At 36.7% G+C, this 18,158-nt stretch overlaps 1 protein-coding gene across 2 annotated transcripts in view; it reads right to left on the reverse strand.

Annotated features, from left to right (window-relative positions):
• Window positions 1-16,746, reverse strand: part of svp (COUP transcription factor 2) — a 115,706-nt gene extending 98,960 nt beyond the window's left edge. For both annotated transcript variants that reach the window (XM_034977287.2, XM_069504204.1), the window contains exon 1: window positions 16,602-16,746. In XM_034977287.2, the coding sequence (XP_034833178.1) occupies window positions 16,602-16,620 (19 nt within the window). In that variant the 5' untranslated portion in view covers window positions 16,621-16,746. The remainder of the gene's footprint in view (window positions 1-16,601) is intronic.
• Window positions 16,747-18,158: the final 1,412 nt, after the last annotated feature.

Raw genomic sequence — 18,158 nt, forward strand, 5'->3', positions numbered from 1 at the left:
GCGTAACAGCAGCGATGAGGCGATAAGTAACAGCGGCAACACCATAGGAAACCGATTATGTTATGTTTTTGTCATTTAAGTCCTACAGTTTTTACTACACGTTTGCGTCTCAGTCTAGTATCAAGATTGGACAGCAGCGTGAAGATGGCAATCAACTGAAGGACGCTTGCTGTAGTTCAACAGAATCAATGTGACAATCGCAATTCACACTTTCGTTATTGGCTAAAAGGCATACTTCATAACAAGAATACCACTATTTCAGTCAATTTACAACTATTGAGACTGCAGTAATGAGATAATTAAAACTTTTGCAATCAACCATCTGATTGGCTAACGTTCTATCACATAATGTAATGTAAAGTATGAAGTACGTTACAACTTCTAGGAGTTTGAGCTTTGAAGCTGCCCCACGCCCTGCGCATTCTGTGACTAGGGCTTTAGAATCTTGAGAGTTGAGGCCGCTCTAATAAATCACCTCTTTAGTTCGTTAGGCGCACGCCGACTGCACCGCGGGGGTCCACCTTCGATTCCCGCCGATGCAAGTGGAACGGCGAGTGAGGTAACCCCCTGTAGGTGAATATTTTGACGTGTTATAGATAGTGAGTGGTGTCTTCTCACGTACGTTTTGATGAATGGTAAGTGTGTGTCTATGGTCTCGTCAAATGCATCAATGGTCAAATGGTATGCCAATAATATATAATATTATCAATAGCTTTTTGAAGTTCTTTTGACTGTGTTTTTTTTATAAAGTTAGGTTAAGTTAAGAAAAAGGAACCTTTATAGGATCACTTTGTTGTATGTCTGTCTGTCTGTCCGTCGTGTCTGTCAAGAAAACCTATAGGGTACTTCCCGTTGACCTAGAATCATAAAATTTTTTAGGTGGGTAGGTCTTATAGTACAAGTAAAGAAACGAATACGAAATCCACGAATTTGTAGTTACATCACAGAAAAAAATTAAAAATGTGTTCATGAACAAGTATTTTTATAACTTTCAAAGTTAATAACTATTCTAAGTGGGGTGTCATATGAAAGGGCTTTACTTATTTATTCTAAAACAGATTTTTATTTATTTTTATGTATAATTATTTTCGTGCAAAATGTCGAAAAAATACGACTTAATTACGGTACCCTCGTTGCGCGAGTCTGACTCGTACTTGGCCGGTTCTTTACTAATTAACTACTTACTGAGTAATAAAAAGAGGTTTTTAGAAAAATCAACCCTCAAGGGGGTAAAATAGGGGTTTGAAATTTGTGTAATCCACGCGGACGAAGTCGCATATCATAATATCAATGCAGTTCATTAAAATATTTCAACTTACATACGTAATGACGTAATCTCTACCAATAAGTTTTCCTAGTAAAACATCATAAAAAAGTGGAACAATCACCTTATATAACATGTGAAAATAAAGAGCTGAATAGTATAAATGAATCAAAGACATCCGCATACCGCGCCAACAGGTTTTGCGCAGGCGACTGGTAGAGTGTAGATGTAGCATCAGCTTAGTCAGGCTCTGTTTAGGTATAATACCTATAGGAGAATTTCATCTAGGTATAAGATTGTGCTAGAGAAAGCGAGGGAATATCAAAAATCTCGGCATGTTTTAGCTGTTTATCTAAATATATAAAAGGAAAAGGTGACTGACTGACTAACTGACTGACTGATCTATCAACGCATAGCGCAAACTACTGGACGGATAGATAGCTATGAGTTATGACGTAGGCATCCGCTAAGAAAGGATTTTTCAACCCCTAAAGGGGTGAAATAGTGTTTTTAAATTTGTGTAGTCCACGCGGACAAAGTGGCGAGCATAAGCTAGTGCGATTACAATTAATCTATTAAGTACCTACATACCTACTTTGCTGATCAATTACCTGTTTAGGCAATAAATTGATTAGATAGCTACTAAAAATCTAATTGATCACTCAATAGAGTATTTTATTCAATTTCAGTACTTTAACTCAACTTAATTAATTACAAAAATAATTTTATTTTATTCATAAAAAACTGGCAAAGTGCGAGTCTGACTCGCGCACCGAGGGTTCCGTACACGGGTATTTTTTTAGTCAATTTGCACGATAAATCAAAAATTAATATGCACAAAAATAAATAAAAGACTGAACTTTAGAATGTACAAGTAAAGCCCTTTCATAATATAATAGTGATGATATGATGAGTATAGTTATCTTACCTAAAAAATTTAAAATAAAAAAATTAAAATCCCGTCCCTTCCTCCAGTGTGCACAGGCCCATAGCATCAGCTTTGCCAAGCTCTATTTAGGTGGTGTCTCTGAAGCCGACAATATCAGTAGCGCACCACCAGAGCTATTCAAAGGGAAACTTCACATTTCTACCTATACCTTCTTAAACCTTTTTTTATTTTCTATTCATTATAGGCAAACGCTTGACCGCAATCACACCTGATGGAAAGTGATGATGCGGCCTAAGATGGGACGTGTTTACCTAGAAAATGCCTATATTCACTCTTGTTTTAAAGATATCCGGGTTGTAGTTGGTAGGAAACACATATCATGGAAGAGTATTCCAAACCTTAGCCATGCGTATGAGGAATGATGACGCAAAACATTTCGTTCGTGTAGATGGGATAAGCCGGCAACCTTGCGGCGGTGATCAAGACTTTGAAGTTCCGCCAGTAACGGAGAGTCTTCTCCAATGAGTTTCCTAGCACCTGGGTACATCACACCTACTATAATTACAGATTCGCAAATCGCAACAAACATTGGTCAATCAGCGACCAGCGTCCGTTGTCTTTTTGTTATAATTCCATCGAAGAGTGAAGAGTCCAACAGATGAAGGCGTCCATCAAAAATTTTAAAAGTTAATTATCGAATACTTTTACCGCCGGTCGGGGTCCGCGCCGATGCATCACCCCACGAATATAAATCACCTGGTGATTGATAGTGGTATATATCTCACGCTCGAACGCTAGCTCCTTTTTTAATCCGGGCACAAATGATTTTTACACTTTACTTCCTTTTATGATTCCGTTTCGCCTTTGAGGTTTATGAGTATTGGATTTCATTAGAAATGAGACGGTTTGTCCGTGCTCTATTAGGAGCAACCTAAACATTATTGTTATAATTTAGGTTCTAGTTCTTCATTCGGTAAAATATGCGGTGATAGACTAGTAGTACTTGTCTACTTGGAACTTTATAATTTCTAAAGGATTTTCTTAGGAGCTTTAGGCACCTACACCTTAGGCAAGCGTTCTCAACTTTTCGGAGTTAGAGGACGTTTGTTATGTGAGTTTTAAGCTATCATTGAGGCCGATTCTCTTGTACACAATCTCTAAACTAAACTAAATTAACAGGTCTAAATCTAGTGCCATCCTTTTCCGCAAGCAACATTATGAAAGGGATAGCAATAGATTTAGACGTGCCATTATAGTTTAGTTTAGAGATTGTGCACAACGGAATTAGCCACATTATCTATCTAACAGTGAAAGGAAGCTCGTAGAGATGACATTATTCGGATATTGGACACAAACATCATCATCTGCAGGAAGAATATTATAGCAATCTAATTGCAGGACTAAGATCTCTTCATTTGCTCGTCATTCGCTTTTTGAACTGGTCCAAGTAGGATTCAGTTCTTCTCCTAATTACGTAAAGCCGTTGGTGCTATCTGTACTCTCTATGTTCTCTCCGATCGTATCAGATTGCTGTCTCATCGAACTACGAGAGAAAAGAGAGAGCACCTCTTTTTGCACCTGCACTAGGGCAATATTAGTCTTCTTTGTTGATGGCTGTCTTCTTTGATATGGGTGCTGTGACCGAAATTCAGGACAAAAATACTTTCAAGATGCTATTAAGTATCTAGTAGGTAATAAAAGGCACTTAGAATTCTGGAATTTTCCAAATGGAGTTGCGAGTAAAAACAAGTGTTGCGATAATAATGCTCCTGCGCTTCCAAAATCTTCAGAAATTAATTTGACGTCCTAATCGTCCCAAAGCATCAGCTAGCCAGAACTTAGAATTTGGTACGAGAACGTCTCGAGGCGGTGTGCCCACTTTGCTGCGTCACAGTCCAAAGATATTATCGTTTCTTGTGAGCATAATAACTGTGACATGTATCGTACGACGCTCCAGGGCCGCTTGTAATGGTCCACATTCTGGGAAAACTCGAGACTTACCATTAAGATACCATCGAATGTTACGTGCCGCCGCGTTCCCACGACGGCATCGCGAAACCCCCTCACAATTAATCACTAGACAAGCCAACCCTTGCCGGACATCGGTCAGGAGTTACTCCAAAACATTAATTAAAAACGAAAATAATAGACCGGTTCCGATACCTTACGGTCAAACCGGCTGACCCTTTGAAGCTTGCTGAACCTGACGATACTGGTTCCGGGCGTCGTAAGCTAATTATGTTTCCGCACATTTTGTTCAGCGATTTGCATGTGAATTTGGGGACGAACTACAATAGGGAACAGTGCTAATCTTTTGCCAAAACTTCAAAAGGTCCGGTCATAAGCTTTAGCCTTCCCCTATAGGTTGAATGGGCTGTTGGAAACCCGATAGCTCCACCATAAACATTGAATTTAAAGTGAATGTTTAATAAATATTAAGTTTCATACCTACCTAACAGTTAGGATTCAGTTGCGGTGAATGTTACACATCACAAATTATTGCTTCTATCACACCTGTAATATAAATAGCTTCATCAGCTTGTTATAAATACTAGTATCAAGTAGCTTAACGCTTTAGATTTCACTTTACATGTCTACTGTAATTGAAATTTTATTCATACGTGCGTACGAGTAATTTGAGTAGGTGCTTCTAGAAATCTTTAAATCGGTCAATTTCTTATAGCGCTATGTCTTACTCCACATGTCAATCGGTTTAAGTTTAAGATTTTATTTTTCATATTTCTTGATCGCGATGGAATTTCCAAAAATTTTCTATACTAGCGGTGGCCATGATATGTCATCAGTGCTACTAAATTTCTCTTTAATCCTATTCATTTCGACTTTTTATAAATCACTTTTAAAAATTGGCTCGTTCTGGCCAATGACCTCTACATTTCTTTGAGTATTTTTATTTGACTAACAAGCCTTTTATTTATAAAGAAAGAAGAAAACATACATTTAATTTACATCATTATAAGTAGGTATGAGTTACCTACCCCGGCTTAGTGCCTTAGGTAGGTACATCTTACCTATCGTTAAATAAGCTTATTAAATTCAAATTCAATGTATAGTCAAAGTCAATTGATTTATTCAGAATAGCTAACATGTTACTCTTACTGATCGTCAAAAGTTAATTTGTAAGATGATATAGTGATGATAATTACGTATTTAAAACTAAAGCTACGAGGGTTCTAAACGCGTCAAAGTCTGAGTAGAGGCCACAACAAACTCAGCCGGGTATTCTTTTTATTATCACAGATCACAGTAAATGGATTAGCCAGATTTAGTCAAGGGACTTTAAAAACGTTGTTGCTAGTTAAACAACTAACCTTAGAACCTTAGGACCTCTCTTTGTAGTCTGCATCACTAAAACCTACATAATATTATGGTTTTCATAATTTTTATATTTGGTCGTGGGTTCAGCAATTTGTTGATTGAACAGTTCTATACTCTTCAACATTTTGTACAGTGGTCAGTATGGTCAAGGGACGTTAAATTTCTCACGCTATACTATTTGACCACCTAGACCAGCGACTAATGCAAATACGCCCAACCTTACGGTCAGTTGGCCAACAATGCCCACACCTGGTTCCAAGACGCAAATTGACACCCTCCTCAAAACGCAACGCTGATCCTTTTGACGTTCCATTGTTGGCCAAAGGCGTGCGCAAGGCGTTTAGCCATTGAAGAAATAATAAAATATAATAAGCGATGCAAACATCGCAACAATTTGCAGCCCTCGGATATTCCCAGGGATGTATGACGTTTTTGACACGTCTTGGTTTTGTAAAGGAAGTTTGAATTGTTCATAGTTCCGTTGGAGAATGGATTTTGCGCAAGGATTGATTGAATACGGTCAGCATGCAGAGTCATGACATTTCTGTTAAGGTAACATAGGTAGGTAATAGAATCATAGCTTTGAGGTTATAATTCCATTACACGTTTATAACTTTTTATAGCTTTTGTTCATGGACCATAACTCTGCTGACGTAAATTCGGGTTTGCGGTTACGTAGACGACCGCTTCTTGACACCAATTTTTTATCCGACTATGGCCGTTTTTTAGATAAATTGACCACATTACACATGATCACAATTTGCAAAGGTATAGTCTTATTGCTAAAGCTATATTTTACAGACAATTTGTGTTGAAAGAATTTAATTGACCAGAGCGCGGGATGTTGTTTTTTTTATTTTTTTTATCCGCAATTTCTACGAGTAGAGTAAGAGTGAAATTGAGTTTTAAAACGAAAAACCAGCCAAGTGCGAGTCAGACTCGTGCACCGAGGGTTCCGTGCTACAGTCGTATTTTTTCGACATTTTGTACGATAAAACTAAACTGTTTAGCATAAAAATAAATAAAAATCTGTTACAGAATGTACAGGTAAAGCCCTTTCATAATTATGATACCCAACTTGGTAGGTATGTTAATCTTACTTTGAAAGTTGAAAAAACTAATTATTTGTTCATGAACACATTTTAATTCTTTTTTCGTGATATAACCACAAATTCGCGGTTTTCCGATTTTCCCCCTTGCGTGTGCTATAAGGCCTAACTACCAAATTTCATGATTCTAGGTCAACGGGAAGTAGGTACCCTCAAGATTTCTTGACAGACAGACAACGAAGTGATCCTATAAGGGTTCCGTTTTTCCTTTTGAGGTACGGAACCCTAAAAAGTCGTATCAAATTTAAATTTAAAAATTTTATTAATATTCATAAGGCACCCCTCGAGTTAGGCACTCGTGATAGCAAAAATCTTTCTAAATGACCGGTCCAGCACAAAAACTTATTAAGATACACCAAACAATGAGCTCAATATGATTGATGTGCGTTAAACAAAAGCGCGCCTTTGTTCGCCCAAGTGACGGGCGAACCCGGGGCTCTTTGTATAGTAATTTATGCACTTATTAATAAACCGGTCCTTAATGTGCTTAATTAATCAATACTTATACATAATTGCTTGACGAACATTTGATAGCAAGAGTCGTCATTGTGAGCTTTAAATATTTTTTGATATGGACTTTGGTTAAATATTACTAACCAACTTTTGACCGCGACTTCATCTGTGTAGCCTTTAGCACTTGGAGATAATGTAGCTATCTAAATATATGTAGAAATATGTATATAAATATGTATATAAATATGATATATGTAAATATGTATCTATGTAGAGATAATGTAGCTATACCAGGTGCCATACCCCTTTCAGGTTAACCCGCAGTCAAGAGCTAACTTGTCTCTGAATTTAAAAAAATACACATTATTACAACTTCATTGGACTATTGTTTCTCGCATTACCTATATTATAGCCTACGCATGAACTCTGGATAAAATTTCATACCATGATTTACGAACGGCGCACTTTCTAATCTAATCAAAAAACCGGGCGATTAAAAGTCCCTGCGCAACACCTTTGCAAAAGCATCATTACAAGCCCTTCCTCAGATAATGTGGTCCACATACCGGAAAGGACAAGTAACCCTGATCTCAATTCAACCCTTGAGCACCCCTTCAACCCTCACCTATTTTGCCCAACAAACGATTTGTTTGCTGTCAACAAACAATGAAAAGGTGCAAAAGGTCTCCTTTTTTACTCGAGATTAACTGTTAATAATAAAGAAAAAGTGTGCTCTATTGTCATTACATAATCGTCTTAGACATCGGTATTAAAGATCTGGTTGAGATTAAACAGCTTCGTCGTCTTTTGTAGTGTTTTTTAGGGTTCCGTACTTCAAAAATAGTAAACGTAAAGTTCGAAGCTAAAGCGGCAATGGGCAAAGCAGGGCATAGTTCGAAAACCAAAAGGGCATAAGTTTATTAAAAACTGCTAAACCCCTTCCAGGTTTGCCGTACCAGGGTTGCCTGACTTTGGGGTCCCAAGACAAGAGTAGCAAGGTGCTGGAAAGCGCAGGCGTTGTAAGGCCCCCCCGCTATGTGGACAGACGATATCAAACGAGAGCCTCTGGACATAGGTGGCGCAAGACCGTGGCGTGTGGAAATCCCTACAAGAGACCTATGTCCAGCAGTAGACGTTTATTGGTTGACAATGATGATGATGATACCTGAACAAGGCAAAAATAATCCTTATAGGATTACTTCGTTCCCATCTGTCTGTCAATATTCTACATAATAATATATGTAAAAAGGCATTCCGAACCAGTGGTAGATGCATCCGACTATTCGTAAGCACTTGTAAAAGTTTATACGAATAAAAAAGATTTTCATTTCATTTCATTTTCATTTCATTTCATTCTTTTTCTCAGGAACGTCAAGTTGAAATTAATATCAAATACATAGGTCTACGCTCCTTTGGAGCTGAAAAAACAATTAAGCTTGTATGTCCCACACAACAAAAACTACGGCCATATTTTATTCGCATGTTTTGATACTCCCAAATAAATTTATACCCAGGGTACTTCCCGTTGTTTACAGCACAAGTAAAGAGAAAAATCCAAAAACCGTGAATTTGTGGTACCTAACATCACAAAAAAATTTAAAAGTGTTTATTTCTTGTACGATGGTACGGAACCCTTCATGTGCAATTCCGACTCGCACTTGGTCGGTTTTTTTTTTCCTAATAGTAGAGACCTTGTTTTCTAAAACGTTTTAGCGGTTGAAAGGGTCCATACTCCATAGTTGATGCGCTACCATCGGCTTTATTACAACTCGATTTGACACAGATAGTTTTTGTGTAATGTTCATGCCAAAGTGCTATGATAGTGTTTCTTATCGCCAGAACGATCATAGTGTTCACAGAAACAATGCAATGTCCAAGAGTTCTGAAAACATTTGGGTTTTTTGTGTCATTTTAAACGCGCTTTATTTCTCTTTGTTGGTCATAGAATTATTTATGGTTTTTTTTTTACTATAGTTTGGTATACCTACGCTTATTATTGTAGACAGTAATGGCCTAAGGTCCAGCGCGTGCCAGACCTTCCTTATTTCATAAAAGCTGAAAGTTTCTCTGCGTATTGTCCCCAACACTGCAACTGGGAGGAACGTTTGTTTGGATCATGTCGGCTTTGGGAGATAACAGGTAATAAAGGTGTAAAGAATGTTACGTCAAAGTACCTATAAAGTCTAATTTTTTAATATTTTCTTCAGAATAGTATTAGGAATTACGTCATGCATTGCCAGACACTTAATATGGTGGCAACCCCCTGCGACAGACACCTATAAAGTTTAATAAATTACTGACGTTTAAAAGTGTCTGGCGGGGGTTCCCACGACACTGTCTGGCAATGCCGTGATTTGTAATACTACTTTGTAAGCAAAATATAAAAAAATTAGATATATTTTTATAGTAGGTATAGTAAATAGTTGCAATTTATGAAAAGCTAGTAGATTCCTTAACTACTGATATTATTACATTGCAAATTATTAAACCACTGTGAAAACACCTAATTAAACTAATGTAATATTTTAATTGTAAAATATTATTACTAAGTTAAAACATCATCAGTCATTTAAAGTACTCAAGATTGTATAAAAGGTTTACAAATTACAATCAATAATACTTGGCAAGAAAACAAAACTCCACAATATTATTACAAAAGCAGAAACACCTGTTCAAAATTTGTACTGTAGTTGTAAAGTATAAGCAAATTAGCATCTAAAAGAGTCCATTAAAGGTCCGAAAGGTCACTCAAATGGTACCAGGAACATAAAAAAGGTACAAAACAGTGAAAAGGTACAAAACCGAGTGTTAGCAGGTGTGCCATAATCAGTGACCCCGACGGGCGGTCTTGTTATGAACTTACATTGCCCTGGCCCCTGAGGGCATAAGACACAGATTAGGATAAAAGATAGACGGACAAATGAGTTTATTAAAATCACGTCAGTTGATTTGAAAAAAGAAAAGTACTCAGTATTGTATAGTGTGCATAGTTTTTAACTGTAAAGTCGAGAGAGCCGCGATAGCCGGGAGGTCGGGGGTACCATCCCGTATCTGTAACTTTTCGGAGTTAATATGTACCTACGTTATTAGCAATTAAATAGAAGGATAACATCGTGCGGAAACCTGCACACCTGTGAGTTCTCCATAATGGTGCACTGACTATGGCCTAAACTTTTCTCATTTTGAGAGGAGACCTGTGTTCAGTGGAAGACCGGCGACGATGGGTTGATCATGTTGATAAAGGGTAAAACGCGAGCGTGTTTCTTGTCAATTTTGTCACGTCGACTGTGCACAAGCTTGTCTTAGATTGGATGAGGCTGGCAAAACAGTTGCAAAGACCAAAGCTTTCCCAAACATGACCTAGAAGAGTTGTGTTAATCTGCCAAAACCGTAAGAAATTGTTCAAATACGTTTGGTTTCAAACACAATGATAAATGTTGGTTATGTTTGTTTACTTGAAAACTTACGCTAATAGTAGCAGTAAAGTAGTTGGTTTTTACAGACCTGTTTCATTTATTAGCGCCTTATTTATTACCTAATCTATATATTTTTCTTTTAGTCTATGCGTAGGGAAACCTCTTCTCTTATAGCGTTTATAAATAATCTCGTGAATTAAAGTGCTTTTAAATGTTTAACTATTGGCAATATTTGCGTACTTTTCATAAATTTTGCAAAGATAAAATAAATCTACTGAAAATTAATGAGCACTAATTTTTAATCGCACCTACTACCGCTTAAAGGCTGTAATGCTGTAAAATCAATTTGTTTTGTACATCGGTTTTAACTACATTTGAAGCGGTATAAATTTTAGGGTTTCGTACCTCAAAAGGAAAAACGGAACCCTTATAGGATCACTTTGTTGTCTGTCTGTCTGTCTGTCTGTCTGTCGGTCTGTCAAGAAACCTACAAGGTACTTCCCGTTGACCTAGAATCATGAAATTTGGCAGGTAGGTAGATCTTATAGCTGACATTTGGGGAAAAATCTGAAAACCGTGAATTTGTGGTTACATCACACAAAAAAAATTAAATTGTGGTCATGTACAAATAATTAGTATTTTCAATTTTCTAAGTAAGATAACTATATCAAGTGATGTATATTAATGAAAGGTCTTAACCTGTGCATTCTAAAACAGATTTTTATTTATTTTTATGCATCATAGTTTTTGAATTATTCTGCAAAATGTAGAAAAAATACGACTGTAGTACGGAACCCTCATTGCGCGAGCCTGACTCCCACTTGGCCGGTTTTATAACTGGCACCTATGCCATTGCGATATAACCGCGGTGGTTCCGACATCAATGGATATAACCTGCTCTATGGATATAACCAACCTCTTTCCAGGACATAAATTTAAGAAAAACGGTCAAGTGCTAGTCGGACTTGCACATGAAGGGTTCCTTACCATCGTACAAGAAATAACACTTAATTTTTTTGTCATAGCGGCAATAGTCACATTTTCTGTGAAACTTTCGACTACGTATGGCACTCTTCGGGTACGGAACCCTAATAAAGTAAAAGTATTCGAAAAAACAAATCCTGAACTGTAAACAGGTGTTCAAAAGATGAACAGCAAAGGGTCATAGGGGTCAACCTTTGCCCTTCGAGAGTCGAGACCGCTTCCTTTCGGCTTGGTTTATCGTGTTATCGTTTTTAATGCTTTAGGTAATCAAAACATTTTGTCCCTTTTTTGTATGAATATGACTGAATTAAAAATGATGTTTTAATTTTTAAATTTTTGGAATTAAAATTCAATGGTCTTTTAAATGACTAAGCAAAGTTGAATATGTTGCGGGTGTTGATTTTTCAAATCGGATAATAAATAAAAAAATAAAAAAATAAATGAATAAATACTCATTTATTTGGGACCACAGCGCACAGTTCACGGTACAAAACACAACAAACCCCCCCCCCTTTTTTTTTTCTTGTGAGGAAAACCCATCATAGATATCACCGGCCTTAACACAGTGGTTATGTCGGACTCCTACCGACTAAAAACCTCACGAAGTTCCACCCCCACCCCCACCGCTGACGACGGAGCACAAGGGACCACCAACGCCTCGTTATCCGCCAACGGATGTGGAATTTTATTATAAAAGAGCGGTGATAGCCTAGTGGTAAAGGGGCGAAAGTTAAAGGTCCCAAATCGAACTCCGGACCCTCGAATGGGAAGCCGAAGCCTTACCACTTGGTTAACACGTAACTACTAACATTGTGTGTAAATAAATAAATAAAACGTTTATTTTTAGGGTTCCGTACCTCAAAAGGAAAAACGGAACCCTTATAGGATCACTTTGTTGTCTGTCTGTCTGTCTGTCTGTCAAAAAACCTACAGGGTACTTCCCGTTGACCTAGAATCATGAAATTTGGGAAGTAGGTAGATCTTATAGCAGACATTTGGGGAAAAATCTGAAAACCGTGAAGTTAGGGTTAGATCACACAAAAAAAATTAAATTGTGGTCATGAACTAATAATTAGTATTTTCAACTTTTGAAGTGAGTGACTATATCAAGTGGGGTATCATATGAAAGGTCTTCACCTGTACATTCTAAAACAGATTTTTATTTATTTTTATGCATCTTAGTTTTTGAATTATCGTGCAAAATGTCGAAAAAATACGACTGTAGTACGGAACCCTCATTGCGCGAGCCTGAGGCGCACTTGGCCGGTTTTTCAATCATCTAGTTACACACATACATGGATTTGATCTTGAACAAATTTGCGTGCTTGTTGACATAAGCATATACAATATTAAGAATGGTACAAGATGTCAATCCATTATAAGCTAAAATCAATTTACCAATTCATTAGTACCTACATAATAACGCGACTAATTCCATCATAAAGGCAGTAAGAAATTTAATTTGTATCGCCCAATCTTGTAATAAAACCTAATCATTAACTTCATTAATCATCGACATGTCTTTAAAACAATAACAGCATATTAAATCCACCTTAATGATTAACTATTAAGGTCCAGAACGCTACTCGATCAGTTGTTAGCTATCTATAGACGTTCCAACAAGTTGGCTCTGCCTATAAGATCCAACCAAATAAATGGAGTTCAATTTAATCAGATCTGTCATACCAACTGAATCGACTACCGAAATAAGTAGATTTACCTACTTTTGGGCGGTTATTAGGCAAGTTCTACGCTACATTCAGAACTTCCTCGTTTTAATTTAATTACTCACTGTTGGAATATGGAATTCCCTGCCAGTTTCTATTTTCCCTATCAGTTACAATATTAGTAGATACCTTCAAATAAGAGTGATAAGGCATTTTCTACACACACGCGTCACCTATAACTAGGTACCTAGGTAACAAATAAAGTTGGTACGTGTAATCTTAATACACGGTTGAAGTAAGTAAATAAAACTAAACACACGTGAAATTTCATCTATCGAAAATTTTGTTTGATAATGATTTTTTATCAATCATATAGTATAAATATAAAATATAAATTCTAATTAATCTAATGGTCTAATCTATGGCACTAACTGTTGGTAATATCTTGGTTACCGATGAAATATGATCGTAATTATGAACGTTACTCCTATCCAAAAAAGATTTGAATTATTCTCAAGCCGTCCATAAGCGACCACCTGTAACTTGAAATACAAACTAGTTGGTTTGACCCAACTTTGGTTGGAGCCGGCGGCTACAGGTTGGTGAGTCTGTCGACACCAATTTAAAATAGTGCCCTTGACCAGTCCAACTAATGGCTCAGCAAGATTAATGATTTTACTAATTACACTAGCGACAATCAATGTAAATTTAAATATGGCTTTTTGTGTAAAATATGCACTAAGGAGGCTGGATTAGACTTACATGTAAACCATTGATGTATAAATAGTAGATAGGATGGTACAGAATAAAAACATGTTCATAAAACTAATCTGATTTGCAAGATTGGTTTGGTCGACAAAGCATTACAAACGTTTAGGTTTAAATGTTTTTGGTCGATACTACTCTACTTAAATTTTGCAAAATAACGCTCGAAATATACAAAATAAGATAGATGCGGGCTAATCTGGAAGGGGTATGGCAGTTTTATTAAACCCATACCCCTTTGGTTTCTACACGGCATCGTACGGGAACGCTAAATCGTTTGACGGAGGTTCGACGAAGCCGTGTAGGCAGAGAAATCGTGCAGTAAGTGCGGAGCGACCCGAAACGGAGATAGGGCCCTATGTTGAAACTTGAAAGGTCGTCGAGGTCGTCATTTACCACGAGATCAAAGCCTTCGGACTACTGTATCTCTCTTTATACTGTGGTGTGTGAATATAATATTACCTACCTTACCTAACTACTACATAATTTTAGCCATCACAAAAATTATTGCAGACACTAAAGTTTCAAGGAGCAATTAAAATGGCAATGACGCGGCTCTCGAAACGTTTTCTCAGTAGAGGTCGTAAAATTAGAGCTTACATAGTGCCTACATAGTAGAATACTGTAAAAGTCCTTTCAGGCGTGTCACACCACAACGATAAAAATGTCACCGGGCACAAGGTTGTATGCAAAACCCCCAATGCTTTCCCCACACAAGTTACATTTTGCTACTTTATTAGATGTATTTACGCTTCCACACCGGTAAAAACTTTCTTGCATTGGATTAGATATCATGTAGTAATTTGTGAAAAACATATTTTAATTTTAATAACGGGTACACACCACGATTAATTTGATATTTTATTTGTTTTGCAATTGGGTTGAAAGATAGACAAATAAAAACATCAAATTAATCGCGGTATGTATCCGTTATCATAATTAAAATATTATGTCGTGAAACCGCGAAATAAGTTTAAAATCATTAGTCTGTCAAAAACCACTGTTTTACAATATTTATATTTAATTTTAATAAATATCTGCTTTGTAGGAGCACCACTAAACGAAAAATGTTATGGAGTTGTGATTTGTAAATTATAAGTGACAATAATGTTATGTTCGTGTGAAGAAACTCTTAGTAAAAATAAATTAAAAGAAAACTGAAATAGCGTAGGTAGGTACATAATATTATATTAGGGCTGTCACGAACGTGTGGCCTATATCAACGACACCGCGGCCAAAAAACGCAATCACCCAAAATAATAATATATGTATTTGAACGCGAATTACATCGCGACCACTGCAACTGAACGCGAAAACTTCCCACACGAGCACCGCGATATTTTGCCGCTGCATTGTGGTGCGTCTAAATAGACTCTTAGCATAGTAAATAGTTAGGCAGCACAAAACCCTTCAGCTATTATAATACAGGTTTTAAATGTCTCAATATAGGCATGAATTATGTCTATTACGAGTGGCTACCTACTAGTCTTGACCGCTATTGTTAGTTTTCTCTACAAAGCGCTGAAAAAATAAGCAATTCATTTACACTTCGGCTTTAAATTTAGTTAGGTACAGCTGCCTTCGTGAGATTATTTGTAGTATTATTTTTAAAAAAACCGGCCAAGTGCGAGTCAGGCTCGCGCAATGAGGGTTCCGTACTACAGTCGTATTTTTGTCATTTTGCACGATAATTCAAAAACTATGATGCATAAAAATAAATAAAAATCTGTTATAGAATGTACAGGTGAAGACCTTTCATATTATGATTTCACTTGATATAGTCACTCACTTCGCAAGTTGAAAATACTAATTATTAGTTCATGACCACAATTTAATTTTTTTTGTGTGATCTAACCCTAAATTCACGGTTTTCAGATTTTTCCCCAAATGTCAGCTATAAGATCTACCTACCTGCCAAATTTCATGATTCTAGGTCAACGGGAAGTACCCTGTAGGTTTCTTGACAGACAGACGGACAGACAGACAGACAGACAACAAAGTGATCCTATAAGGGTTCCGTTTTCCTTTTGAGGTACGGAACCCTAAAAAACAATAAGAACATATTGTATTACAATATTTTTTGTAAAGTGACTCTCTTGCTTACAGTACACGGCAGAAAATAATGTACATCGGCTTTTAGAATGACATTTCGGCTTTGTAGAGCGTTGTCTCTGTCACTCATACCTGTATGACGTTTTGTCGGTCTCAACGACAGAGACAACGCTCTACAAATCTGCTGTCTCCTTCTTAAGGTCGATGTACCTTGCTTTCTGCTGCGTACTGTTAAATAACTTCAAGTGTCTTGGTTCCGACCGAAAATAGATAATAATTGTACTTTAAGAGATTTTAGCTTAATCTATTTTAGAGATTATAAATAAACTAGCTTATGCTCGCGACTTCGTCCGCGTGGACTACAAAAATTCAAAACCCTATTTCACCCCCTTAGGAGTTGAATTTTCAAAAATCCTTTCTTAGCGGATGCCTACGTCATAATAGCTATCTGCATGCCAAATTTCAGCCCGATCCGTCCAGTAGTTTGAGCTGTGCGTTGATAGATCAGTCAGTCAGCCAGTCATTCAGTCAGTCAGTCACCTTTTCCTTTTATATATATAGATTTTGGAATAGGCAGTTTTTTTTGTTAATAAACAATTGGTATATTTGGTATAAAAATGTATGATGACTGATGTCGGTACCTACCTAGGTATAGCTTGGACTCACCTTCCCTTCTCATGCCCATTTTGAGGCATTTCCTCAGCCGGCAGTATTGGCACTGGTTTCTATGGTGCTGGTCGATGGGACAGTTCCTCGTGCCTCTGCAGGAGTACGTTAGGTTCCTTCTCACGGACCTCTTGAAAAAGGATTTGCAGCCTGGGGAAGAAAAAGAACTATTATGATTACCTATATATTATATTATTCCATTTATTTTAATGATGATATTAAAGCTTATTTCACGGTTTGACGACATATTATCAACAAATCAAATCTGATATGGTCTGGTGGTATGTAGGTATATTGTATAAAAGTCCCGCAGATTGCTTATTCGCGTGGCCGCCATTTTAGTGACGTCAGCAATAGACTGAAGTTTCGAGCTGATGGTATATTTTTATTTCGGCTGACTTCAAAATGACGTCATTTCGATGTAATGAGACATGGTTCCAGCGCAATAGCAATTTGCGGGACTTATACCTATTGTACTTGCAAACATCTTTGTTATATTTCTATTGTTTTGGTTTTGGTGTACAATAAATAATAGTTTACTTTTACTTTACTTTTACCCGTTATCTAAATGGTAATATGTACGTCCATTTATTGTATTTAAAACTAGGTGAAACTCTCAGGTTTGCAGGTATCTTCGCGATGTTTTCCTTCATCGTTAAGAAAAGTTAGAGATGCGTGTCCGGGATCGAACCCCCGACCTCCGAATAGGAGGCGGACGTCTTAACCACTAGACTATCACAGCTTTATGATTAACTAACGAGTACAAATTAGGAAAATAACATTACATACTTATCTACTTATCTACTTATTATTCTAAATCAATTTAATATTTAGACATCTCTTTGAATATAAGCCATAGATAAAGTAATTAATTGCTTTAAATTAGCAAAACTTTGCTACTATGCATTGAATACATTTTCATGGAAAATTCAGAGAGTATATTGTGAAATATTTTAAAACTCAATTAATTGAATTCCAGTGCTATCAAAATTAATTTAAATCGCGTTTGAATAAGTACCCTTTTCTGTAGTATACCGTCACATTTAGTCTTTGAATGTTGTCTAATCATGCAAAACAAATTAAATAAATCACCATATTAATTACGTACCTAAGTTTAATTAAAAGATTTGTAAAATGAATATTGACAACGATGTTGTCTCTACCAAGTTGGTAGCTGCGGAGCCTTTATAAATCCAATTAATTGAAACTTAACGCATTAAAATGGGAATAACTCTGAAAGAATCTATTAACGAGTGCCTAATTAAAAATCAATGGCTCATTACCACGTGATTCGAGTCGGCCTACACACATTAGATATAAGTGGTTTACTAAAAGCTTTTGTTACATAAAAATCAAGTGAAATATTCCGTGGGCGGGTCGGAATGTCTTATAATCAGCTTATGATATCCGTCTTATAATAAGTTGCTTTCGATCTCATTTAGTACATTTTGTATTATTTAACTTATTCATATTTATAAATGCGAAAGTGTGTGGTCATGCCGCAAAGCTATGATATAAGGACTATTAGGATTGCCGCTCGTATTCCTGGAAAAAATA

Source organism: Maniola hyperantus, chromosome 17, assembly GCF_902806685.2.
Source record: "Maniola hyperantus chromosome 17, iAphHyp1.2, whole genome shotgun sequence".
Lineage (NCBI taxonomy): Eukaryota > Metazoa > Arthropoda > Insecta > Lepidoptera > Nymphalidae > Maniola > Maniola hyperantus.